The sequence below is a fragment of the Accipiter gentilis genome, chromosome 14 (genome assembly GCF_929443795.1).
Source record: "Accipiter gentilis chromosome 14, bAccGen1.1, whole genome shotgun sequence".
Classification (NCBI taxonomy): Eukaryota; Metazoa; Chordata; class Aves; order Accipitriformes; family Accipitridae; genus Astur; species Astur gentilis.
In genome coordinates this window covers 9,789,921-9,817,122 of record NC_064893.1, presented here as the reverse complement: position 1 = coordinate 9,817,122, position 27,202 = coordinate 9,789,921, and the positions used below count along the sequence as shown (strand labels likewise).

General features: G+C 42.6%; 2 protein-coding genes and 1 non-coding gene across 5 annotated transcripts in view; 2 read left to right on the top strand and 1 right to left on the bottom strand.

Annotated features, from left to right (window-relative positions):
• The window catches only part of LIMD1 (LIM domain containing 1), a 34,234-nt gene extending 27,485 nt beyond the window's left edge, over positions 1-6,749 (top strand). Inside the window, exon 8 of the mRNA XM_049816804.1 lies at positions 473-6,749. Within this exon, the coding sequence (XP_049672761.1) occupies positions 473-610 (138 nt within the window). The 3' untranslated portion in view covers positions 611-6,749. The remainder of the gene's footprint in view (positions 1-472) is intronic.
• An 854-nt stretch (positions 6,750-7,603) lies between these two features.
• TRNAR-ACG (transfer RNA arginine (anticodon ACG)) lies at positions 7,604-7,676 on the bottom strand. Its single transcript has one exon. It is a non-coding gene; the product is annotated as a tRNA-Arg (tRNA).
• Positions 7,677-8,005: 329 nt separating this feature from the next.
• SACM1L (SAC1 like phosphatidylinositide phosphatase) overlaps positions 8,006-27,202 on the top strand; it is a 31,937-nt gene continuing 12,740 nt past the window's right edge. For all 3 annotated transcript variants that reach the window (XR_007508080.1, XM_049816533.1, XM_049816534.1), the window contains exons 1-7: positions 8,006-8,217; positions 15,834-15,931; positions 17,608-17,682; positions 20,172-20,299; positions 21,278-21,427; positions 23,979-24,038; positions 25,653-25,686. Coding sequence is in view for 2 of the 3 variants with exons in the window: in XM_049816533.1 (XP_049672490.1) it covers positions 8,165-8,217; positions 15,834-15,931; positions 17,608-17,682; positions 20,172-20,299; positions 21,278-21,427; positions 23,979-24,038; positions 25,653-25,686 (598 nt within the window). In the remaining variant the exon portion in view is untranslated. The remainder of the gene's footprint in view (positions 8,218-15,833; positions 15,932-17,607; positions 17,683-20,171; positions 20,300-21,277; positions 21,428-23,978; positions 24,039-25,652; positions 25,687-27,202) is intronic.

Sequence of the window (27,202 nt, the reverse complement as noted above, 5' to 3'; positions counted from 1 at the left end):
CACTGTTTGATCTCCGTGCAGGGCTTCCCAGAGAGCCTTCATACTTCTGTGCTGTGAATTAAAATAAATAGATGGCTTCTCTCACTGTGCTCATAATGCAGTGAAAAGAGGCCCTGACCCAGCAGGCTGGTTTCACATCAGTACAGCTGCAATTAATGTAATGTGAAGAGGTGAATCCTACCTGAGAGTGTAAGGAGACATGAGCACATTTAAAATACATAGGGTTGTACCTCGCCACGAGATAAAGCTTATTCAGTAAAACTGCTTAAGACAAATTTATACAAGGCTGCCCCTCAAAATGCCAATGTCGGATGCTTTCCTTCTTGTGGCACATGTTGGACTTACTGGGAAGGAGCTGTTTGGCTGGGTGTCTTCTGTCCTTGTCACAAAACCACCTTCCTGGAAGCCAGACCCCAGTTGACACTGGAAGATGAACACATGCTCTAATAATTTGCACGGCCTCTCTTTGCAGGACTGTGGGATGGAACTGAACGACGAAGACGGGCATCGCTGCTACCCACTAGATGAACATTTGCTTTGTCACTCCTGTCATCTGAAACACATAGAGAACGGCACAACCCCAGCAGCTGCGTACCAGCACCACTACTAGCCAGCGTGGCCGACGTCAGAAAGCCGGGACAGAAGACTTGTTATATGATCTCCCTCTCCCCACCCTCAGTTGATTTCCTGTGCATGTTTTTCACCAGTCGACAATGTTCCTGTAAAAGGATATGAGAGATTTTTGCTGGATTCCCAGAGTTTGTATGCTTGTGAGTTCCAGCTGTATCAGACCATGTCTACTTGACCAAGTATGTGGCATGTTATCTAAACTGATAGGTTTACGTGCCTTTTTCTGCTGACTGGAGATTCCTCTTGGCTCATTTTGGAGGATTCTTCAGTGAAAGCACAATTTGCTGTCGTGCCTATGAACTCAGATCGTGCCATGCACAATTAAAAAGCCAGAGGCTGGCCTGCCTGCCTGCTGGGGACATCCCATCAGTCTACTAAGTGTTTCCTGACAAGCACATTTCATCAGATTCCCTGAAGGACATCAACCTATTAATACCAGTTTTTAGACTCTCTCTCTCTTTTTATTAATTCTTTAGGAAAAGAAAAGAAAGGGGTCTGTGCAAAATGGCATACTCAGACCTTCCAGTTAATTCCCCGAACTCCGGTGTCAGGTCTGCTGTAAAAGCACCAACTCTTTGAGCACAAACCAGGCATGCTGGCTGGCAGCTGGAGGCCGACATCCCATTTCAAACAGAACAAAAAACTGGAACAAGCTAGGCTGAGCTACTGCGATGACTTGGGGCCTAGGTTTGCGTGTCAGCGTGATACACAGGGCCCAGTCTGCTGTGTCAGAGTCTGAATAGTGGATCATATTTGGAAAGGAAAGGTCGGGATGCTGAAAGCGTGGACACGGGGGAAATCAATCTTCGTTCTTGCTTGCAGAGCTCGCTTTGGAAAAAAGCTCTCCCTATGCAGAGACTTGCCTGAGTTTTCCAGTTTGTCCCCACAGCTCAGCCCCCAGCCTGGCCACTCCTTCTTGTGGTGTTTACCCAGCACAAAGCCATTTCGTAATGGTGCTTATTTAGAGCTCTGGGAACAAACTTGAGATCGTTACAAAGGCTTTGTTACACAGGGATTTAGAGCCCAGCTCCACAACCTGTACTCAGATGAGTATGTTGGTATAAACAGATTTGCTCCCATGAACAATAACAGCTTATCTGAGCAAGGGGTTAGAGAGTTTGACCCTTACTTTCTGTTCTGCTGAGAAAGCAGGCAAATTGTTTCTCTTTTTGACCCCTCCCTGCTTTATAGTCAAAGAAATCTGCTCCCCCAGTATGTGTTACATGTATGATAGGTGTGCCTGCAGTGCATGTTCTGCAGGTACCAAAGCTGTGCAGACCCTCATGTACAGGTACAAAGTTTTTGTTTAAGAAAAAGCTCTTAATTTAAAGCCTCAGATGCAGCTGGGGATCTTAACTACCCTTTCCAACATATTGTGGGGAAAACTAGTTAAATCCTCATGTATCTACGCTGAAGACATAAGTTTGGTTCTGGTTGGTAGAGGCTGCAATGACATTCTTGAAAATCTTTTTAGTGAGGTAACTACAACAAAGTAGTTGAGCAGTGGCACTGGGACTCCTGAAATAAGCCCATGTTGAGAACTTGCTATGGTTCAACCAAACCTCTTTTCCAGTAGCAGGGATGTAGCTAGGCAGCTGCTTGAACTTCACACCATGTAGTCAGGCTGCCTAGTGTACCCATCGGGACCAGCACAGGCACCGGGTAGCAGCAAGCTGCTTGTCTCTGCCCATGCTAATAAATACCCCAGGCTTCCATTTTGCGTGGTGCAAGTTGCTGCACTAAGTATTAAACAGAGGCACAAGCATCTGCTGTAAAACAAATGGAGACCAGTGGCCTGTCAGCACCCTCCTGCACATCTGTATCAGCCTGCCTTGCCTGAAATGTGAACGTCTGAAACTGCCCAAGCCTCAGGAGCTTGGTGGTTTTGGCATGGAGTTTCATGGGGGCGACAGACCATCCAGCCTGCTGCCCCATCCAGCCGTCAGTGCCTGCGCCTGTTGCTGCTGCTCTTCAGGATAGGGACAGCAGTACATGGCAGGAGGTCAGTCCTGCGCTGGAAACCATCCGGAGCTCCAGCTTTGCTGTAGCTTGGCTCTGCCGCGCTGTTTCTCCTGGGGACATGCAGCCCCTCAGTGAGTGACCGAAAGCTCCAGGCTTGGGGGGAGGGGGCTTTCCCACTGCAGTACACATGGCTCTGAGGCATATATATCTTTGGAGAGTTTTACCTGTGATTTTAGAGGAGGTAAAATTGACCCCAAATACATGGGGTCCCTCGAGCCTTAAATTTAGCCTCCAAATGCTGGATAGTGAAGGGATGGGAGCTGACGCAAAATATAACTGGTGCTATATCCAGGCAGTATGGATCGGGGGCAATGAACCAGCTGGGGCAGATCCTGCAGTGCTCTCACCCCGGAGCATCGCATCAGCTTGTGTCCTGCAGTGCAGCTAGGCCTGGGGCAGGGGCGTTTCAAGGTATGACTGTGATCTTAGTACTGTCTGCAGGGACTGAAGTGGGAAATAATGCCAGCTGATGTCCCTGGTAAATAATTCAGGGAATCCTGGGCAGGTGGTTCCTCTCCCTGAGCTTCTTTTGGCAGCAAAGGCAGCAAGCTACCAAAGTGGCTTCTGGAAGTAAGCTGGAAACACCAGCCTTGCTCATCTGTTGCTCCGTCTCTGAGAGATCAGCTGCTGTGTGGCTCAGGCTTTTGGTAGCTCTTGATTTTTAGAGCAACCCCTCACGCACGTTTTCTGGCCTTCATTTTGGAAGGAGCTGAAAACACTAGTGGGATTGCTATTTTCCTTTTAAGCTGCGGTTTAAACTACTGTTTCACTCTTGCAGCCTCCCCCAACATAAACAGGAAAGAAGGGGAAGGGGAGAAGGACAATTTCCCTTCGTGGAAAGCTTTGAGCAGCCTGTTTGTGGCGAGCTGTCTTGCAGGAGCCTCCTTTGCATCACCGGAAAGTTTGATCTCTGCCCCCACAGTGTCTTGTTACTCCTGTCAGCCGTCCCGTATCCCTCAGCTCTGGGGAAGTGAAGGCTGCCCTACTTTCAGTTTTGAGGTCCCGTATAAATTATTAAGTACCAATGCTCTCCTTTCCTGTATTTACGAAGAGCTAGAAACAACAATGTGAAGCTATTGAAAACAGACGGCATGAGTTTGTAGATTTGAAGCTAAAGCATCTACTGCATTGCTCTGCTCCCCTACGCATGCTAACTCGCACTGCTTTTGTCTTTGGGAGCTTGAATTCATTTAAGCTCATTATTATTTCTCCTAGGCCGTGGGTGTCTGAGTCCCTGTTGATTGTCCCCAGCTTGTCCCTGGCTCTGCAGCTGCCTGACGGTGGGTCCGGGCTTGAGGGGGAGGCAGGGGCGCCCTGCACAGGGGAGGCTTCTGCTCTTCCTGCTCCCCCGGCAGACATCTGTGGAGCTGCAAGCCCTCACTGCCTGCCTTCAGGCAGCTCCCCCAAAGAGAAAAACAGGCAGCCAGGCACCCCTAGAGCTGGAGGTGCAAGGCTTTGTGTCCTCTGCGGAAGAATTTCAGAAAGCGTGTTAAATTCTGCCTATCTCCTGGCTGATACGCACTGGGTTTTGCTGTTCACGTGAACCTTGTCTATTTATTGAGGTGCTGAAACGTGCTATGAAAAGTTAGTCTTAGTTCCTCCCCCCCCGCATGCTCTTCTGACTGGTTTTAGGGTAAGGGAGCCTTGGAAGTCCCATTGTGCCGGTAATGAGTAACTCGGATGCAAATAGTTAAGTGAATTCCCTGAAATTTGCTTTCAGGACCTGAGCTTAATAGATTTTTTCATTCAGATCATGCTGTTAAATTTCTATTGTTTAGAATACAGAAACTCATTTAAATAGAGATGTTTGCATAAAAGCAGGGGAAAAGCCCCAGCTATAGAAGAAGCAGATATTTTCGTGTAATTTGAAGTGTAAGAAACACCCATGATCAAAGTGATTTAGGAAACTGCCCTGATGTTAAACACGGGGAACAGCAGTTTCAAACACCCCAGTGAGGAGCATTTGATGAGGTCTGTGGCTCTTCAGTTTCTGAGTTTCATTTGGGGGCTTTTAAAATGTTTTCCCAGTCTTCCAGGGTTTAAATGACTTTTTGATAGATCTTTTTACTACAGAGTAAATAGCACCTTGGTCTGGGAGTGGTGGAGTTTCGTCAGCATCAGGTGTGCTATGGAAGCCTTGAAAGGAGAAACTGCGCTCGTAAGAGCTGGTATGGGTCTGGCTGGCCATTCAAAAGAAAGGGTTATCTTTGGCTGCCGAGAGAAGAAAGTAAATATCTTCCTGTGCTTTCTCCTTGTGCTGATTTTTTAGCACTGGGCAAATCTTTGGCATCCCTGAATTTCAGTATTCGGGTCTGTTCGTAAGCGTTGCTGTGACTTCCACCTCTGTCTCCTGTGAGTTCACAGCCCTGGGGAGAATCGCAGGCACAGGCTTCTTAATGAATTTAGTCCCTATTTTAAACTTCCCTGGAAATTTTACCACTTTATTATTTCAGCAACAGCAAAACTGAGTCCTTGCTTCAAGGAAAATTGACGCATGCTCTCCATCCTTACTTGAACGCTTTGACCTGATCCTCCAAATTACCTGACTATCAGCCTGCTGCTGGTCGATGCAGTGGCAGCTTTGTACTCCGCTGCTGTTGCTGAGAAAATCACATGAAGGACTCCATCTGCATTGAACTTCAACTGCGCCGGCAGTCCCACTGAAACCAATAAGGCTGCGCATGTACATGAAAATCAATGTGTGTGTGTAGGTCAGTGTTGGATCAAGGGCAGAGTGATGTTATTACAGACAAGGCATACCCAAGGGTGAATCTGTGGCAGTGTGCAAGTTGTCTTGAAACGATGGCTGAAATGGACTGCCAACTTTTTTGTTCAATAAACAAAAAGATGTACTGAAGCAGTGGAGGTGCATGGAGAAAGAAGGATGTGACTCAGAAGATAGAGTAGCTGTAGGGAAAAGAGGGCAGGTGGTTACAGAGAGCAGGGGAGAAGGCAGCATGGAGGGGATTTGCTTTGGTTTATTGTATTTCTGGACATTTATTAGAGGGGGTTTTGAGGGGTAGTGCACCTGCATGCACCTGTCTGGACTGTGCTTCTCCCATGTCAGCCTTGGCTGCGTGCTCTGTGTTTGCTTTTAGGATGATGCATGCTGTCTTGCCTATGCACATGGACGTGCGGCACGTGCTGCCTGCGAGAGACCTGCCTTTCACACTTCTGTGCCCGTGCCAAGTATTTGTCGGTGCATTTGAGCAACTTTTTGTGCGTGAATATAAGGAAAAGTTGACCCAGGCTTCATCTCTGGGGAAACATCTCTGGAGTCAGTACCTGCGGGCAGGGAAGGGCTATGTCCAGATACACATCCCTTTTCCCCCATCATCTGACAGGGCCCAGTGCCTGTCTTGCTGGGAGGGGGTTTGCTCCTCTCATCGCATAGTGTTTGTGCATTCATTTCTCTTTTCCGTTTCTGTGTCCTGCTGTTCGCTGGCTGCAGTGGCACTACGTGTACTTACCGGTGCCAGTTGGGCAGGCATCCTCCTGCCATGAGCCCAAACAGAGCCTGGAGCTGCTCACCCACCCCTTTCCTAAGGAGAAGCAAAATTAAGATTTTCTGAGCAATAAAAATCCTCACACCGCTTTCTTCCAGGGCAGCCAGAAGCTTGCATGGCAATATGCATCAGTAGCCCGCTAAGACAAGATGAGAGTTGGGAAGAAACTATCCCCACATGAAAATACATGGCATAGAGCTCCCAAAGGCACACGACAAGGATAGCCCAGTGGCAGGATGACCAGGCTGCGGTTCTCAGCCCTCTTGGCATTGACCCTCGTCCCCACGCAGCAGGTCTGCGGTGCACAGCCGGACAGGGACCTGGGCACATACACACGCAGGCTGTGGCTTTCTGTATCTGGAAAGCAAATCCAGAGCCTGGCTAACGATACTGAATGGTACTAATACTTTTATGTTTCCTTCAAAGCTCAACTCCAGGAGAGAGTATTTTAGGATTTGTGCTGGTGTAACTAACCTTAGCCACCTGTGAACACAGCCCTCTTCTTCTGTGCTGTTAAATATTTATAAAGAATGAAGGCCGGCAGCAGGGGCGAAGCCTCTGGCCTGTTGTCATTTCAGTCATTAAAGACAGTATCGTAAAGCAATGCTCAGCATCAAGTCTTTCCTAAAATTATGATCGTTGTCATTGCCCCGAGTCCACGGGGAGGGAGTTACGCTGTGAAATGATGGTTTCCCAACCTCTGCCTTTCTCGTCTCCCCCGCCTCAGTGGCTGAAGCAGCAATGGGCGGGGGGAACCTCCTCGGTGGGGTTCACTGGGGGTTTCCAGTCCTTCGCAGGCGGCTGGTATTTGCTGCAGTCCCATCGGAGGCCGTCCTGCTCCGGCGTCCCTCTGGGGAGAGCAGGGTTCCCGGGGTGAGGAGCTGAGGAGGGATGTGGTACGGGTGGAAGCAGGCTCCCATCCCAGCATGGGCGTCTCCTGTACAGCGTTGGTGGGGATGGCTTCCTTAGAAGCTTTTGGGGGGAGTTCCTGGGGCTCTGGGAGGCAAGAAGCTGCCCAAAACCGGGGGATGATACCCAGAGTGCTGGATCCAGTGAGAAATTGGCCAGGAGGTGCCCCAGGCCTGCTCCGTGCCAAACCCCCAGACCTGGGACCCCCACTACAGCCCAGACAGGGTGCCCAGGTGGGCACCAGCCTCCCCTCCAGCAGCCGTCCCTGAGGTGGTGCGCATGGTGGGGGGCTGCCAAGGGCCATGCAGAAGGGCACGAGCTCCTGCAATGCCACCCAACCCCGGGGTGCTTTGGAGGCCCCTGCACCTGGCGGAGTCCCACACTGGGGGCATGAGGGTGGCCGGGGTGGGTCTGTGCAGGAGTAGGGGAGCTGCCCAAGAGCAGAGGTGGTACAGGCAGCACCCTCGGGCTGGAGACCAGGAGGAAAAAAAGAGAAGGGGGCGGGGAGAAGGTGGGAAAAAAAAAAAGTGAGCAGCCGAGCCAGCCAGGAGTCGAACCTAGAATCTTCTGATCCGTAGTCAGACGCGTTATCCATTGCGCCACTGGCCCTGCTCGTGGTAACTGTTCTTGCCCACACTCACTTCACCGCAGCTGTCCCGCCGGGGCGGGGCCGCTAGCCGGAGAACAGCCAATCCAGCGCAACCTCTCGCCGACGCTCCTCCTAGCGGCTCTCCTGAGGCGTGCCTTACCCCTCCACCCGCGCGCTGGCCAATCCCCACCGACTTCCTTCGAACGTCTCCGCCCCTCGCGTCACCGTTTCGCTGTGCCCTTGTGGCCCCCGGCGCGCCGGGGGCGGGGTTAGAGGCCGTGGCTCAGCCAATCGCCGGGCCAGAGAGTCAGCCTAGGCCCGCCCCCTTCTGCCATAGGTGGTGCCCCGCCCTGTGGCTTTCGCTAACGTGCCCGAGGAGGTTTGTCCTGTGTGGGCTCCTGTCCCTCACGGCCGGGGGCCGCGTCAGTCAGTCAGTCCGGACGGGAGGGAGCGGAGGGGGCGAGAACGACGCGGAGCCGAGCCGGCGGCGGCCGGACGGGGGGGACGGATGGCGGCGGCGGCAGGAACGACGGCAGCGGCGGCCTACGCCAGCCTGAAGCTGTGAGTGACCTGCCGGGAGGGGGGGCGGGGAGGCGGCTCTGTCACCGGCCCTACCGGAGGGGAGGGGAGGGGAGGGAGGGGCCGGCCGTTGGAGCAACGGTCGCTTGTCCTGTCCCCTCACGGGCCCGCACGCCGCTCCCCTCACGGTGCCCCGCGAGGGGTAGGTCCGACCTCCCTTTCCCGACACCCTTCCCCCCCCCCCCCCCCCCCCCCGCCGTTCGTCGGCCCTCTGATAGCGTGGTTCCGGGTAGAAAGGCTACCGGCGGCTGGCGTGTCCGTCCCGTTTCTCTTCCACGGGTACGGGAGCGCTGATGGGTGCGGGTCTGCGCCGGTGACCAGCCTGGGGCCGCCTGTAAGGGGCTGGGCGGGGGGGTGGCGGGGGCCCTCGGCCGCCTTGTGCTCCCTTGAGGTGGGGGGGGCCTCCCGTAGAGCCCCGAGCACCCGTGGGGCGGCGTGAAGCTCCGTGGTAGCATGTATCTCCGGGCAGCAGAAGGTTCCATATCCGTCAGTCTCTTGAGGCACTGGTGGGGGGTGGGTCGGTAAGGTTTTGATGCCAGTTCATGGCTTTTTTTAACTTTTGGGGTCTCTCCTGCGTAGTGCTTGCTGGGTCTTGTCAAATAAATCCTTCTAACCTCTTGCCATAGTTTTTTGGTTTGGTTTTTTTTCCTTTAAAGCAAAGGTTTTAGGGGAGACTGTAACCTTTTGAACTTGTCTGTGCCAGATGTTTGCTTGCTGCCTTTTATATAGCAAAAGAAGTATTGCATAACCGAAGCAATACAAAGTTAAAACTGAAGAGGTGTTTCCGTTGCAAGCCCTCATGCTGGCCAGTTGAAACTCCTGAGAAAACTCTGAGCGTGAGACTCTTCATGGCCGTCTGAAGCCAACAGTGAAATGTCCTTGTGTGTCCTAAAGGTGTTCCCAGGCTTTTGACCTCTAAATATTAGCCTGAAACGCTAATTGAGTTACTGATGCCATTTTCAGGCAGCAGTATCTGAAAGTGATTTTTAAGCCTGATTTAACTGTACTTAATGCTCTGTTAAATTTCATTTGACAGTCCTCTTTTGGATTCAGAGCAAACATGCTTAGATCTGTCTCGGAGATCTGTATCAACAGTTTCTCGTAATGCTGTTACGTGTTTAAAAATCACTGGGCTTCTTTCCTTATTTTGATTAGGTAGCTGTGTGAGGGTACACAGACACTGTAGATAATTGTGTATTACTGAAGAGTAAGATCATCAGTGGTGGCTGAAAGACTCGCTTGTTTGGCAGAAATCTTTTTTTTTTTCTTTCCCCCCTCTTGTCACCTAAACAGTATTTGTCTTTCTTTAAGCTGAACTTGTGATCTTTTTGCCTGCAGAGGAGAAAAGGTGAGTTATACGAGTAGCAGTTGTGTGGCTTGTAGTACACAGTTGTTCTTACCAAGAGTTTTAAGTAAAAGCACTTTCTGGATACAGGCTAGTAAAGAATTCTCTCATTTAAAGTTTAATCTTGACTAAAAGTAAGCCTTGATCTTTTTAGAACAAGGCTGTCTCAAATGTTGTTTCACGCAAATTTTTTTTTTATAAACTTGAAAACAATTGGTTTGCATTCTGAAAAACGGGCTTTTTTCCTGTTATTACACCAAGTTGTAGTAATGCCTGTGGACTTTCTACCAAGCATTTTAAGATATAGTGCCATAACTTGGGTCATGAGTCAACCCTAGTAGGTTGGCAAGGTCAAAGGAGAATGTTCTGAGGAGTTCAGGCTAGGCTTCACCTTGGGGATTTAGTGGTAACAGTGTTTTGGTTTGTGTTTTTCGTTTTTTTTTTAACTGACTTCTCATTCTTGCTACGAAAAGGTCAGATTTGGCAACCGTACTTCTTCTGGTGGCCCTGTATGGAGCTTCACTGATTGTAGCACTCTGCAGGGTCCCATTCTGTACCTCCAATTGCAAGTTCTAGCTTTGAATGCAAACCTCTTGTGTTTCTCATGTTATCAAAAGTAGCGACTCAACCGCTTTGTGCCTTGACCAGTGTCATCTGTCAGGTTCAGGTGAACCAGTGAAAACGCTGATGTCTAGTGTCTGTGCTACTGCTGGAGCTAATTGAGTTACACCAGCAGTTATAGGGGAGGACTATTAACGTGAAAACCACTATCCGTAGTTGTCATCTGCGTCACTGCTGTGCTTATTTAACTTCCTCTCATAGCCTCAGGAATAAATTGTAAAATTCAAACGGCTATTGCAGGTAGCAAGCTAGTGGATGGTGGTAAAACTACCAGTCCAATCAATAAAAACCAATTGGTAAAGCTGTCTGCAGAATAGAGAGAATCCTGGCTGTTATTTTGGCTTGCTCAAAATCACTTTTTTCTTTGTGCTTGGGTGAAGGCTTAGCTTGTTGATAGCCTTCTCAGTATCCTGTGGGTCTCTGACAGTAGCTGTGTTTCAAATTTAACTCCTCCTGCCCACAGTTATGCCTACATACTTTTTGAAAGTACTTGTCAGTTGTTAGTACACAGTGCCTTCCGCCTGTCTGTATTTGGGGACAGGCCCAAAAGTGTGTGTTGTCTTTGTGGGTTTTTTTTCCCACTTGTTTTTTAAATTGAATTTTAAGAGTTTGGGTAATACTTCTAGAAAGAACAGCTATACCTCCTTTTTTTTTTTTCTGCTTAATCTAAGTGGCTGTCATGGTGAAGCTCAGGAGGGCATTAACTATGCAGTAAATTATTTGTCATCTTAATAACTATTTCCAGTTCAGCTTCACTAATGAAGCTATGCCTTTAATATGTGCCTTTTTTTTGTTGTTTTTAAATGATATTTCCATTTGTGTTTTTTTTAATCCTGGGATTATACTCCCTTTCTTCTCCCTGCAACAACTACTGCTCCATGGGACATGTTCCAGTTCCTTGAGCTGTTTCTGCTCGAGGAGTAATATTTATTGTAGATGTATAATTAGCACACTTGCTCACCTAGAAAATCTGGAATCTCTGGAGTGTTGAAACCATCAGCGTGTTAGCACTGTTACTTAACACGCTGTTGGGACTCTGTGCATATACTAACATCTTTCCTATATCTCACTGCAGACCACTTTGGTATCATGAGTACAGCAGATGCATTGCTGCACAGTACAGGATGTGCTTTTGGCTTGCTTTATTATGGTATTTAGAGGCTGACATCAAAGAGTTTCCTGCATTAGAGCAATGTTAAGTATTTATGGTGAAATAATCAATTACTGAAGTAAGGGTTTGGCTGTTGAGGCCCAGAAGGCTTAAGTGATATTGAGTGAACTACTATCTTTAGTCGCCACTAGAGCATGATGGGTCCTCTTCCATGCTGTATCTGAACACAGGAATAATCTTGTCTGTAAGATCAACCTAATTAAAATGTGGGATGCAACTCTGCATCATCTTCATGATATACAACACTGCTTTATAATATAACTAATGAAGAGAAACTTCACAACAAATATACCAATGAAAAAACCACCTATCTCACTTAACTGTAAATGAAGCTGACTTTACACTTGGGGTGAGCAAGCAGTGGTTTGGTTGGTTTAGGGGTGTTTTTTATGTTTCTGTTATCTTGGGAATCAACACTTTCTCAATCTTGAATTGTATGAATAAAATCTACTCAGTTGCTTTATCTCTTGGCAGCAATCCACACAGTTTCAATTGGAGAAGATTTTCAAAATGAGATCCAAGTTACCTTCAGCAATGCTTGAAACATTAATTTGGTGGTTGCAGTTCTTCAATAACTTTCCTTTTCTTGAGTATCATGAGTTATACTATCCATGTCAAATGTTTCCATTTATCACTCCCTTTGTTCTTTAGCAACACTGAGAAATAGTCCATGATAATGGTGGTCAGGGATTTTTTCTTCATATTAAAAAAGTAAATGAGAGGAACTCAAATTTTGTGAAGATTTTATGTGCTGTTAAGCTGTAATGAAAGCAAGATATTGCTGTTAAGAGTTCTTGATGGTTTGGATGGTTATAGGTGGTAGTAACGATGTAGCCAAGGAGGAGGCAGGCTCCAGTGTCAAATGTGAAGGTTATACAAAAGCAGAATATGGCCTGGTATATGAAAACCAGTTTCAAAAGTAACTACAGACATGATGGGCTTCTAGAAAATACTGATTTCTTTATTATTATTTTTAATATAATAGTAGCACTACAACTTTCATCTGTTCCTTATTTCATTGAAAGAATAGAATGAATCTGTCTGCAGGTTCCTAGTCATTGTGAATGATCCTTCTTTCAGCATTTAATCAGATCAGTAAAATAAGCATTTGTGTTATCTTTCTAAGTTTGTGATAGACATACAGACTTGGTTCTGAGTAGAGTCTGTGGAAAAACGTTCTTGCATGTGATGTTCATCAGCTTCCTTCCTGAAAGAGAAGTGAGAGGCAGTCATCTTAGTTATAGCAATCTTACAGTTGAAAAGCTCATCTAAACAAGAGTGAGACTACTAGCCTAGTTCTGGTAATCAGTAAGTTGGTAAAGCAGCATTTGGGCTGAAACCTATTTGAGTCTTGGCCTCTTCCCCAACTATATTTATTTTAGAAAACTTTCAGCTATTTACACAAATGAAGCAAGGACTAAGTGAATCATCTTTCTGGTAAAAACTTTGAAGAGCACTAATTCTCCCACTTCTGAAGCAAGGATTTAACATTCTGCAGGGCTTTAGGCTTTTCAGTTTGTTTTGGGTTGTGCAGTTGTATTTTGGCAGTTTTTAATGGTGATCCCAACAGAGAAGTATTTAAGTTCTCTCAACTTCTTAGACTGGCAACTTGAGTTCCTCCTGCCCCCCTGCAAAAGACCTCCAAAACAAAACTACCCAAAGCTCCAAAACAGTCAACAAGAAGACTGTTCTCAGTGTGCTGCAAACTGCTGAAGCCTAGAGCCAGTTGGGTCCATTGAGCTGAAAACGGGGATCACTTGTCTTGTGTTCTCTGTGACACTTTTGTCACCAAATCTGGTTTTGGAAAGGACCATGGGAAGGAAGATTTTGATGGCAAAGGTTTTTTGTGTGTGTGTCCAGGGTGAAATATAGTTTAAGAAAAGTTAGAAATGCACAGGCATTGTGTAAGACGAGATAAAGGTGATTAAAAAAACCTGTTAAAAGGGCAATGGTAGTGGCAGGAGACAATATATGGTCTAGGATTTGAGAGAGAGAAATGCTGGGGGCTGATCTAGTGAGGCAGGGTGTATGACACATACTGAGAGACCGGGTATAATTTGCACTGGCAGCCTTAATTCTCTCATTTTTCTTAACTTGAGGATGATGAGGGTAAAAGACTTAATGTTCTTCAGGGAGAAAATATTATTCTTGAGTGCAGTAAATAGAAAATTTGTTTAAATGACAAATATTCTACACCTGTAAGCTTTTTCTCAGCTGTTTGAAAACAGGCTTTAAATAATATGCAAGTGAATCTCACTGCTGAGACTACAGTACAGTCATGGCCATGTTGCACTTTATATTGAAAAGAGCAGCTTTTAAAAATACTGATCATGGATGGAAATGCTCAGTTGTGCTTTGTACTGTCAGTGTAGGTGTGTGGTCTATGTTGTGTTCTTTATACAGAGTATTCAAGAACTGAAACTGTCATTTTCACTACTTTGGACACTATTTTACGACCTGCTATATTCAAAGATTTCCTTCCAGCTTATTTTGCTTAAGATAGATGAGTAAGAGGGCATAAGGGTCTATGTTAAAGGTCCAATATTGAACTTTGCAGTGTCTTTTCCCCAGTTTTTTTTAGCTGGAGTCTTGTGTGTCAGCTGACCTCCCAGAAAAAGCTGGCTGTTCAACTAAACCAACAGAAGTTAAGTAGCTGCAGTTATCTCTTGTGAAAAAAATGCCTACTTCTGTCTCCTGCCAACTAGCAATAGGTTTCTGACTGTACCTTAAGTAGTACCTCCTGATTTCTTTTTAAGTTCCTTAATAAACAGGGCTTATAAATGTCCTTAAGCTTGTCTTGCCCGTTCTATCTGTGTAAACTTGTTTGCTCTTCACCATTATTGTGATGAACCCCCTTAGAGAGCCATGGGTGCACATGTGCGCTTTGTCAAAACCAGGAGCAATGAAAGCAGAGTAGAGGCTTTAAGGCATCAGTGTTCAACAGACTGCATGTTTGTATTTCTGATGTTTTTAGTTTCAAAGATAAAGCATTTCATATGCTTTCACATGAAGGCTGATTTACAAAGGGAATACTGTTGAAGTGGTTCCCACTTTAGGACCCATAGACTAATTTTCCTTTAAAGAAGATAAATTACCTGATGAACAGTTAACTATTGATTGCTTTATGGTTTGTTATGTTATGTTGGTTTTGGGGTTTTTTTAGTTCAGTTAAGCATTTGGTCTCCTCTGGCTTTCCTCTAATTGCCCAGAGAAGTTGTAGAATCCCCATCCTTGGGGAGAGTCAAAACACACCCTAAGAAATAGGGTTTAATTTTGAAGTCAGATAAACTTTGAAGTTGGCCCTGCTTTTAGTGCATGGAAGGTGGGGTGTTAGACATGTTAAAAGATGTCTAGCAGACCTCTTTCAAAGGGCTCTTCTGATCTAAATTAGGATTCTAATTCAGCTTTCTGAAGGATTAAAAAAAATACAAAAGATGTGAGGAAATGCAAGATCTATTTAGGGAGAAGCAGCCTAAAAATATCTATCCTGTAGAGTAAGTTTCCAGAACAAGATGTTTAGAACTCTGACCCCTGGTATTGTCAAGCCTTAAACTAAGAAAAATCATTATGAGAGTTAAGAACTAGTTCAAGAGTGTTTGGGGCTCTGTTTAGCATTTCCTACCTACAGCTACAAGTCATTTCTGCATACCTCTTGCATTGCTGCACAGTGCAACATGCTTGGCTTCTTGCAAGTATCTCAGCAGGTGTATTTTTAAGGGATATTTCTGAAAACTATGTTTAATTTTATGGCTAGTGTTGTACTGCATACAGTTTTTCTGAAGGGAAAGAGCTGTGAAGTCTGAACAGGATGTCAGCATGTGATTTGGCTGATGTGTCAGATGGGGAGCATACCGGTTACCCCATGCATGTCATGTAGACCTGGCTAACAAATCTGGGGAATGGTAATGTTGAGGCACCTGCTTCAATAAATTTGTCTGCCACTTTTACTTTTCCATTTTTTCTGTGTTTGCAGTGGATTCTTACAATACTTGTAACACTTGTGAAACAGGTGTTTTTACCACTTTGGATATTATTTTTTCCTAGACTTGCATCAGCAATGTGGTCCTTTATTTTCTGATATATTAGAAAGTGTTTTGTTAAAAAAAAAAATTCTGATTTTGAAGGTTGGTTTTGGCTTATCAGACTTCTAAGTGACATAGTTCAAGCTTACATGAATTAGAGTGGACCCCTTTGTACACAAACTCACTTTCATGTCTCTAACTTACAGTAATAAACAAGAGTTAAGATTGTTAAACAAGCCATGGATTTTGCAGTAACTGATTAGCTTGACTTGCTTTCTTTGCACTGTTATCATTACTGTCTGGGAAGTAATCAAGTGAGAATTTTGGGTTTTGCAGATGAAATAAGGTTTAAAATTGGTTGATTCAGGTAGTGAAGAATAAACAAACCCCAAGTAAGTGTTGCTAAACAAACTCCTTTTTCCTATCCATTCTCTTAAAGGCATATAACACCAGAGAAGTTCTATGTGGAAGCTTGTGATGATGGAGCAGATGATGTGCTTGCAATTGATAGAGTCTCCACAGAAGTCACTCTTACAGGTACTCTCCTTGCCAGTATTTCTCAATATAGCGTTCCTTGTCCTTTTTGTCTGTTTTGCTCTAGGCACCCCCAGAACATCTTCAGAGCCTTAAGCTGATACTGGGAAAATTGTTTTCATCTTTAGTTCCTGTTTTTAAAATAGTGCTTTGTGTTCTGTCCTACAAAGAACTTTGAAATGCCTTTTCACTGTGGGATTGGTGCTGTGGGTAACCAGGGTGATAGTGCTTGCCTCTTTTTGGCAAGACTGCCCATCACCACAGTAAAAACTGACTCATCCACGCTAGTTGGGGTTTGTGCTACAACTCCAAGATCAAACATGGAAAGGGTTGAACACTGGGCTTCTGCAGCTTTTGCCAAATTGTCCCAGTGCTGTCTTTTATTTAATACTGAAACCTGAATTTTCATAAAGCCTCTAGAAACAACAACAGAAAAAAAAAAAAAACAAAACAACAACCTACCTCACTGTAAACGTAGTTCTGTGTTGCAAATCTGGATTCAAATGTCAGTGCAAGTAGTTTTAAGCACGCTGATGCTGAGATGTTCAAAATTTTACTTGAATTTTTTTAAGAATTTGAAATTAATGCATAAAAACAAAGTACTTGCATTAAATGACAACATGAAATGAAGGTGATGGGTGACTTCTCTTTTGATACTTCAGGAGTTTGTATCTCAGTATTACTAATCTCTAAACAGACAGAAATGCTGCAGTAATATTAATATAAAAGCTGACATTCTCTTTCTTTTATTAGGCCTCTTGCATACTTCAGGTAAGAGCAGTGTACCCATCCCACTGACACTTTTGGTGTAGTACAACATTTCAATTTCTATTTTAAAGTTGTCCCTTCAAAACTGTAAAGATAGCTATCCCAAGTCTTTTATTAGTCTACATCTGTTCTCATTGCTGGTGTTTTATCAGATGAACCTGCAAGGTGTTTAAAGCAGAGGAAAATTCAGGTGCTATCTTTTTCTGTTCTCTAAGCTCTGGGGAAATGCTTTACTCTGGTGTGGGTGTTTTGTGGTAGTTTGGGGTTTTTTTGTTTTTTGTTTTTTTTTAAAAGTTCTCCAATATCCCTTCTGTTATTCTAGAAATGTGGATAGATGAAAGTTTAACATGCTAAGACTTCTAATTGATATTTGGATACCTTTTGGATTTCTTGGTATGTTGCTTGGAATACTGTATCCCTTGCCACATCTGTGCTGTTGTTGGTAGTGTTGCAGAGATAGACCAAAAAGTGAACGAGGTCTTCTGAAATGGGAATAGGTGGAGGTTCAGAAGAAGCAGTCAAAGTGGGAGGCACAAGCGTTTATGGTTTGTTTGTCCTTGATGTCTTGATGGCTTCAAAATAAAAAGCTTCTGGAAGCTGACAGGACAATACATTATTGAGGAGGCTACTTGCCATATTATCATGTGAATGATCTTGAATTTATTCAATTGAATGAATGACTATTTTGATTAAACATGAGCAACTGGGTTAGAATGCTTCCACATCCTTCCCCCTCAACCCCCCCCCCAATCAGGCTTTGAAATTCTGATGCATTCCTTCTTATACTTCAGACTCTAGCAAAACTTGAGGTTTGACCAAGAAGCTTTGACAAACTTAGCTTAATAGTTTTCCAATGTAGTCATGAAAGAAGCAGTCTGAAATCCTGGTGTTTTTTTTCTTCTGCTTTTCAGTTAAGAAAGATGTTCCCCCTTCAGCCGTTACAAGGCCTATTTATGGTATTTTGGGAACAATCCGATTGGTGGCAGGTAAGGAAGGCAGAACTATGCTCTTTAAAAATACTTAGGCCAGCTGTATTGCTAAAGTGTCTGAGGTTTGCAAGTGTCTGAGGTTACACTTTGATCACTATGATGGACTTTCCTTATGGCTGCTAGAGGATGGAGGTATCCAAATACAGTTTATCCTGAATGTTCATGTATCTCTTAAACCTGTAGTTGCTCTAAAAGTAGGGTTAATTGACAGCTTGTTGAGTTTTAAGGAATGCATTTCAAATGTGTGCAAAGAACTTCATCTACTTACTCTTCATAACTGTTTTAATCTTAGCTGCAGGATTTGATGCAACAGTCAAATACAGGGTTGTGAAGTTTGACTTTAAATCAATAATCTTGGTACACAAATAACTGAGAGTGACAGGGTGCTAGATTAGTAGATGCAGCTGTTCAAGTAATGATTGTGTTCCAACTATCCTACAAATAAAAAGAAAATTCAGTGTTAAAAGGAAAAGGACAGACTGGGACTATTATGAATTTCAGGGAGTTGTAGGATAAGGTAAGAATAGGCTGTCTGCTTCTTCCAAGTATCTCAGTGCTGTTCAGATCTAAACAGTCACTGCCACAAATAAACCTGATGTGTAAAGTCTAAGCTTCCAGGAAAGTTAAGTGTTGCTATTCAAAAGATAGAATTTATTAGAGTTTGGAACTAAAGTAGTCTGAAAAATGATGTAATAAGGAGCATGCATACTGAATAGAAGTCTCCATACATAGAAAGGGTTTAAGTTCACTCATGGAAGTGTTCTCAACTGAAGCAAAGTGTCATTGTGTTAAGTGCAGTAACTTCTGGCAAGATCTTAAACTACTGAATTTTATATGCTCATATTCTAAAGAATTGTGGATCTTGCAGAGTAAGAGCAATGTAATGGACACCTGTGTCTTAGGTACTTGACAAGCCTTGACTGTTTTAAAACTGAACTGCCCCAAAGGGGAATTTTCACAGCTTGGAGGCTTGGCAATGACTTTTTGTTCATCTGACTGAATATTAGATAAAATATAGAAGTATGTAACTTCTTTTAATAGCCTGGTTTTTTTCTTTCCACCCCCCACAGCTTTGCACTGATAGTTAGTATACAGCTGTCAAATAAAGATTGTATCAGTTAAAGTAACTGTTCAGCTAAGTTGTTAGGCAGTTCACTGTTACCTGTTAACTGTAAAATTGGTTCCATATATAGCAATGCAGTGTCTTTAACAAGCACAAATATTCTTCGCCTATTAAAGTATTAAGGGGGGAAAAAATTGCTGAAGTAATATCTGAAGCTCTGAAATCTCAAGCAGAAGGTTGCAAGATTAAACTTATCTATTTGTGCAGCATCTTTTTGGTATAGTTGTGAATGTAATGTGCTGTTTTTATAACGTATGTGGATGCTTCTGACATAGTAACCAAAAGCAGTATTTTAACTCAAGATGCAAACATGCTAGAGCATTCTCAAGTGCTTGAATATTCCACCCAAATAAAAAGTATAACACTAGAGCTGCAGAGGTTAAAGTGGGGGTGGTACCTGTGACTAACTATAGACTAGATACCCCATATAATAAATCACCTGTCCATAAAACTTGGGGTATATCTAGGTATAGTAGTAAATATAAACAATGGGTAAACTTACTGCACACAACATGAACTGTTCCTGCTTTGGCATTTATACTTCTTTGAATGCTTTAGTATAAAAATGTACTAGATTTGTGGTTCTGTGCTTCTGCATGGCCTGCTCATTGCTTTGCTCTATTGAAGTTGTAAGTAAGCATATAATGGTTATAAGATGTAGATGATAACATATTTTTATCCATCAATATCCAATTTAATAAAGTAACCTTTTTAATCAAAACAAAGATGGCACTGAAATACGATAGGCTTAGAAATAAGGCATGTTGTTTTTACCAACAAGTGTAAATTAATTCTTTTGAGTGAACTGTTAAGATTATGGATTTTTTGCTTTGTTGCTTATGCAACCAGGAAAACAACAAACTTCCTGTCTTAAATTATTAAAAGAAACCCCTTCTCTTTGCTCCATTTTGAACCTGTTAGGATAAGCATTTTTTTCAGCATAAGATGAATAGGCTTTTTGGATTCTGAAGCATGCTTCATTTCATGTATTTCAGACTTGGTCTGTGCTTTCCAAACCACATTCAAGACCACTTGCCTCTTTCTGCATTTGCAAGCCTAAAGACTTTCAGACTGTCTCGGGTCTGAAGTAAGAGTAGCTGACACTATCTTGTCCATTTTTTTAATTCCTTAAACTTATCGAGTACCTCAAGATCTGTGAGCACAGAGAAATGGGTAGCTTAGCAAGTGCATTTTGCTTCTGTTCCAGCCCCTTACTGTTAAGAACATAAAGTCCTAGGTGTAACTTGAAGAAAACTCACTCTTTCCTATTGGTTTCAGTTTTCTGGTATGGTGATAAGCTGCTTTTCTTAATATGCATGTCTGCTTTGGTTTTTTTTAAAGTTTGCTTTTTTCTGATTTACAGGCACATATCTTATTGTAATAACAAAAAAGAAAAAAGTAGGTGAGATTTTCAGTCATGCAATCTGGAAAGCAACAGACTTTGACATCCTCTCATACAAAAAGACCATGCTGCACTTAACTGATATTCAGGTAGGTGGATTGATTAGGGGAGTGTGGGGGAATGTTACCTTATGTTAATGTCCATTACCACAGGACCTAATTTGATGAAACTATGAAATTTTTTTTAAGCAGCTCTTTGAACTATACTTTTTTCTTTGATTTGTTCAGGCTACTATACTTGATGTAATATTTGGATATAGATGTATGTTAAGTTATGTCATTCAAGATAAGAAACTCACACTGTGCAACTTGGAATATCAGCCCCAGAGTTTGATCTGCATATTGTGCATTTTTGCTCCTTTATAGATGGCATACTCTTCCCAACACTCTTCCCCTTAAGTCTTTCTCACAGCTTTACTATTCTGATAGCCTCTACAATAAGCTGCCTTGTTGTCTTCTAATTATCTGTCTTAATTTATGCAATTGTTCAATTACATAATTACCCAGCAGGGAAGAACTAAATTTTTTTGAGGGAGGGAAAGGATGATAATTGCTTACAATGGATGTGTTGTGGATTGATAAAGAGTAGTAGATAAGGGTGTCTAACCAATGGAGTTGAAAGGGAATCTGATGCTCTTTCAGAAAAGGAGTGAGGTTAACTAAAATTTGAACCAGAAAACAGATTAGTTATTGGGTAATCTTAACAGCAAGTTATATCCTTTCTTTTGCATTGCCATGTTGTCTTGGTTTTTTTGACTGAATGGTTTTCAGGGAAACTAATGGCTTCCTTTTTGCTTGGAAGTCGCTAATATTAGTTTAATACTGTTCTCTGCTCTCCACTGTTCTTGCAGAATTTGGCTGCAGTGTTCTAGCTGTAAGTTACCAGTGAACTGGTATCAAAATTGCAATCTTACAGTTTCCTCGTATGGTAATCTCTGGATGATGTCATATGTTGCTAGAGCACTAGCAAAGTTCATCTCATCACTTCACAAAGTAGTGGTAGCTTATAAGAATAAGATATTTGCATGGTAATAAATGAGAGCTCTTCTGTCCTTTTTTTCTCAACAGTTGCAGGATAATAAAGTATTTTTATCAATGCTTAATCATGTCTTGAGCGTGGATGGATTTTATTTCTCAACAACGTACGACCTAACGCACACTCTGCAACGGTTGGCCAACACGAGCCCAGAGTTCCAGGAAATGAGCCTCCTAGAGAGGGTAAGGATTTAATTTTGCTTAGTATCTCTGTCTCGGACATTGTCAATCAGTTCTGTGTGGCTTAAGTTTAGTTTATACAACTGATGTTTAAATGATGTCAAAACAAACTATCACAAACTAAAGGAAACTTTATGTAAAGTTTAGGATGCTATTGCTGAAGTCTGTGGTCCTGTTACTCTTGAGCTTAAACTTTTTTTTACAGTGAATTAGTATGCTAAATGGTAGCATATACTGTTAGTGTTTGTGGTCCTCTGTTAAACTAAGAATGGCTTTACTGTTTTAATCATTAATTTAAACTAGTGAAACAGATTACATGTTGCTTAGATGCAAATCCTTATAATTGAACTGGCAAAAAATAGCTGTGTAACTAGACTATCGCTGTGATCTTGTTAATTGAGTTGTACTGGGGCAGTTCTCTGGAATAAGAAGCCAACAGTGAAAGGAAAAAGAAGCAACCAAGCAAGTGTGCAAGGTACACTGACTGAATCAAGTTACAGTTTGAGTTGCTTTGTAGGGTGCTCAGAATAAGGGTGGAAATTGCTGGTCTGTAATGCTTCAGTACACAAGTTTGTTCAGCACTGCAGCATTTTATGGAAACTGTTAGGGCTTGCAACTGAGCATACTAGTCCACCCTTCCTTAAGTCTCTTAGCTTGTGAGCAACATGAAGTTCCAGAAGTCTGTTCTGATGTGATGTCAGACTTCTAGATCAGGCAGTTAAAAGTACTTTCTGCACTCTGCTTTAAATGGATTAAAATTCAAAATAAATGAAAGTTCATCTCTGATTTTAATATTGAACGCTTCTAACTGCAACAAGAAGAAACTAAGTAGAAAAACTGTGAGAAAGCAAGTCATTCCTCTGACCTAGAATCAGGGGAAGAAGAAAAAAACTGAAGCAGAATAAATGGCACTTAACTTTGTATTTTCTTCCAGGATAACATCGAACAGAACTGTGGGTTTTATGGCTGTTGGCCTTGGGATATCGTATTCTGTCTAAACTATGTCTATTCCTTATGTTTGAAGCATGAATTTAATACGCTGCTTTTGTCTTAAAGACAACAGAATCACACAGCCAAATGCAATTTGAGCTTGAAATTCTCTTGTGCCTCTAGAGTTCCAGAATCCTTAGTCTGGTAACTTACTATCCTGCAGTGTAAACAAGGTCTAAACTGCTTAGACACTGAAATACTGAAACCTTGGAAGTCAATAGCACTTTTTCTTCCTCTGCTGAAGAGGTGGCAGTGGAGTCACAAGATGTCATCTCTTAGTTACTGAAGCTATCTAAGCTGGGGAAGCAGTATGCTTTTTCAAAGATTTAATTAAAAAAAAATAAATTTAAAAATCATTTTATAGTTGTGGACTATTTAGCATTATCAAATGCTGCTCTGGCAGTGCTCTTGCCAGGGAGAGCAGCTGCTGACATGAAAGGTTTGGTTTCCTTAAAATTGTGGCACTTCAGAAGGTTGTTTGAAAGGCAAAGTACAGTAAAAAGGTGTCACTTTTAAGTAAATTCAGATGTTAGACGGTTAAAACAATTTTAATGTACTTTCACACTCGTGGCTAAAGTATAATGCCTTAACAAAAGGGTGGTGGCAGTTCTGGGCATCTCCAGTTCCCCTCTGTGAGAGAAGTCTGGCCTGTGGTTTGTGTGAAGGTGTTTTGGTTTGATATTTGTGGGTGTTTGGTTTTGGTTGGGTTTTTTTAAACAATACTGGTAGAAGGAAACAGACCCAGTATAGGGGCACCAAAGCATCATATCATGTTCTTTTACTAGTTCAAGACACTACAAGTAGGATTTGAACAGTTCCTGGCAGATAGTTGTATTTATTGTTTTCTATTAGACAAAGTACTGTTCCAATGCTGAGCTTGAATTAACCCTCATCCTCAGTGATATATTGTCTGCCTGCCTCATCTTGAAGTTGAGATATATGGCACTTCCCAGAGCTTGCACTACGTTCTACAGCAAATGTCACGTTTGTGACTAATCTGGTAGTTTTCTGGAACATGCTCACCAACCTGCTCAAGGTACTTTTGAGGTGAATTAAGAATAGCAAAGAAGTGAAGATCACTTACACAGCAGAATATAAATACTTTTGTCTTTTAAACTACAAGTATTGTTTAACTTTCAATTCTCGGAATTGTCGATTATTGCATACGGGACTCCTTGCATTTTTACCTTCTGCCCATTTTAGGAGTGTTACCTTGCTGCTGTTCTTAAAATTTTGGGTAATTTCTTCAAGCCCTGTGTACTTAGGGCAAAGACTGGAATGTTCTTCGAATACTGCAGCTCAGTTGTTAATGGTTTGGCATGCCTGAAGTATCAGGGAACGCCCTTAAAGGTTGGAGGGAACTGTTCTTCTTTTACCTATTTTTATTTTATTTAGATTTCTAGTTGAGGATATGAAGGGTACTGATAAGAGAAGGGCATTCCATCTCCATATATACCTGTTCGCCTACACTTGTGTAATGCATGGATACAATAATACTGCCTTTATGTTTAATTCAACAGAACTGGCAGTCTCTAAAAGCATGTTGGCTTTTTTCTTGCTGCAGGCAGATCCACGGTTTGTATGGAACGGACATCTTCTTAGAGAATTTGCTGCTCAACCAGAGGTAAACACTTCATAATGATTATATTAATAGAGGATGAATGTACTTTTACTATAAGTATACAACAGTTCCCTGTAATTCTCTCTTGTTTCAGACAGCCAAAATCTAGTATAATGTGACTGTTCATCTTCTAGTTTAGCACAGTGACAGTATTCTGCTTTCAAACTTCCAATTTTATGTCAATGTCCTCAATAGTATATGTAGTAAAGCTGACTTTTGGAAGTGCCTGCATTTGAAGATACTGTGCTGAGATCATGCTTGTATAAACCAAAGGGGAAGTTACACTGCACAGCATATGCTTCTGAAGCTTTTTGAAGTTTAGCTACTTACTTCTATTTAGCTATAGGCAACGTATGGCTCATCACTTTTTTCCTCAGACTGGCTAGCAACTTTCTCCACAAGTGCAGTTTAAATTTCATTTGCCTAGTGAGTAGGTCATAAAGCTGATAATTAAGAGTAAGACTAATGGTTAGACCCTTTCAGTTTATGTCAGATGAAGACTAGCACAGTGTAACCTTTGAATTTACTTAGTCCAGCAAGTACAAGTGCATGACCATGAGCCACAACTGCAGTACCTCAATGGCCAGACTGATCTAAGCTCCTTCCTACTAGAGACTTCAGATGTGTGTTAAACTTCTTGAATTGTCTGTGCTACTACAACCTTTTCTCTCTATCAGTACTTCTCATTTATCGAAGTGAATGACACGCTGCTTCTATTTCTGTCTTGGTAACCTGTGGAGATGTGCTTTTACATTAGACAGCACTGTTCCAAAAGGCTGGATTGTGCAGTGCTTCTGGAATGTGAAGATAACGGCTTAGCAAAGGGCTGTTGTGCATATTCTGGAGGCATATGACTGGGTATTTAGTTTGCATAGTGCTATGCAATCAAAGCTTGGGAGATGAGAGAAGCTGTGGTGGGAGCAACAAAAATCCCGGTGTCACTGGTTAGTGAAAACAGATGTAGGAGGCAAAACAGAGAAGCTGAAAAGGGAGGTAACCAATGTGTGAGGGGAAGTGTGACCTAGTATTGACTACAGGTGACTTGCTATAGTAACAGTTTTAGGTAATGAGATGTGTTATTTCTGACTTCCAGTATTGGAAAATCTTAGTTTTATATTTTCTTGAAAGACCAAAGGTATGCAGGAGTGGCAGGGTGGGAAAAACCCTGGAACAAGCATTTTGAGTATTATTCACATGGAAGTATCCCTTACTGAAGCCCTGTGTTGTTAACTGCCATCTCTGCTTACATCCTACTGTGGAGGTACATCAAATAGCGTATCAAAAGGTTTTCAGTGTGTACTGCTTTATATTTGGCATGTTTGTAGAAGAGTAAATGCCATGTATAGGATGTCAAAGCAGCTTGTTTTTTGTCAAGGTCACTTAATTAGGATTAGATAGACTTTTACTTTTTCACTGCTGCTAATAAGGATTACATATGTTGCTGTTTTCCTTGAACTTTTTTTTCTCAAAGAATTACTATACCCTAAACAAAAAAGTAAAGGATAAAAAGTATATAAAACTATCAAAAAATATTCCTAGACAAAGCATAGTCACCCACATACCTCTTCTGGCTGCTGGTGGTTAATATTTTTAATGTGTGGTGTGTGTCTGTTTCAGATCCATAGGTTTGCTACACCAGTGATGCATGGATGTATCCTTCTACGTTGTAAATAAAGCTCAGTGCTGAATATGGTAGTCTAATAGCAAAATGGCTGTTGAGGAAGCTGCTCTATTGGCTGTGTTGGCAACTGTAACAGAACGCAATGTCAGAATTAAGGTGTAGTTCTTTCAGATATGAGCATTACATATTTTTTTGGACAGCCCACTCGTATGATAACTCACTTGAATGTTCTGCTCTTAAGGGTTAATGTATTTAATTTTACAGGCATGAATTGCATAACTCTTTCAATAGGATTGAAGGTTAAGATGAATATGGCAAATGCTCTTACATCAGCCTTAGTACTTTTTATCTTGCTGTAAGGATACTGTCATGTAGCATTTACTTTGAATATAAAATAATGGTGAACAGTTTTGACTTGAAGGAGTACTTATGGATGTTCCTGTTGGTGAATAAAAGGGTAAGGAGTTCTGCTGGAGGCTTGTGGAATGTTTCTCCTAGCCAGCTGTTTTTCCTGCACCAATGCTTTGGGTAACGGTCTTTTTAGCAGAGCAGTTATGAGTTTATTTTTGAGAAGGGCTGTATGCTGTGAATAAGCCTAATGCTTTCAGGAGGCAGTGGTCCTCATGCAGTCTGTGAACAAGAAGTCCCAGGTGCTCCTGGACTGGCAGCATGAGAAGGACTGGCAAGACTGGAAAGAGCAATACATGCTGTGTTTTCCTTAGTTCCTCTATCGCAAAGGCCCCTCAGGTGTGTGCAGGGAACAGCTTCCAGACTGCATCAGCTGTTCTGGTAGGACTGTTAGCAGCTGGCAGATCTACAGCCCTTCTTCCCTGTGACTTCATTTAATGGAAAATGTTGTGGGAGTAGGTGGAGAGGCAAGGAAAGATAGCAAAAGGGAACTGTCAAAACAACCCAGTCCTTATCCTGCAGGTCCTAGGTGAAAGAGTCTGAGTAGATTGCAATTAGCAATTGGCAGACTGCAATTAACACCTTCCTCTATCCTATTTAATTATATAAATAATTAGCATAAATAATGTATGTTTTACTATAATACTAACCAAACACCTTGGAGAACCCAGGAATTCGGAGAAACTAGGTTTTTAGTGATGAAATTACTAGGAAGAGCCCTAAGCAGACTGTTCCAGGGCTGCTAACAGTTACTTCAATAAAATAAGATTCTTTTTTTCCCCCCATATAAACCTAAATAGATTTTGTTCAGCTATCTAGGCTGGGATTCTAGTCTTGCAGTGATGAGAAATAATGGACTTGCTTGGGTAATCAAGACTGACCACCTAAAGCCTAAAGTAGATTTAATATTTCCCTTGCTGTTCCAAAAAGCCCCTTCTAAAGAACAATTGTTGTGTTTTCCTTTTTTGTGTGAGTGGAAGTAGCCAGTAGCAAGCTGCCATTCAAGTTAGGACAGAGATTGCAGACAGAAAATGGGCTGACTATTTCTAAGGAGCTAAGTTTAGAGGTAACCTTTCTTGCAGGAGACTGTTGGCTGTACAAGTGTTGAATTAAAGGGTGTAGGACCTGGCGGTAATTT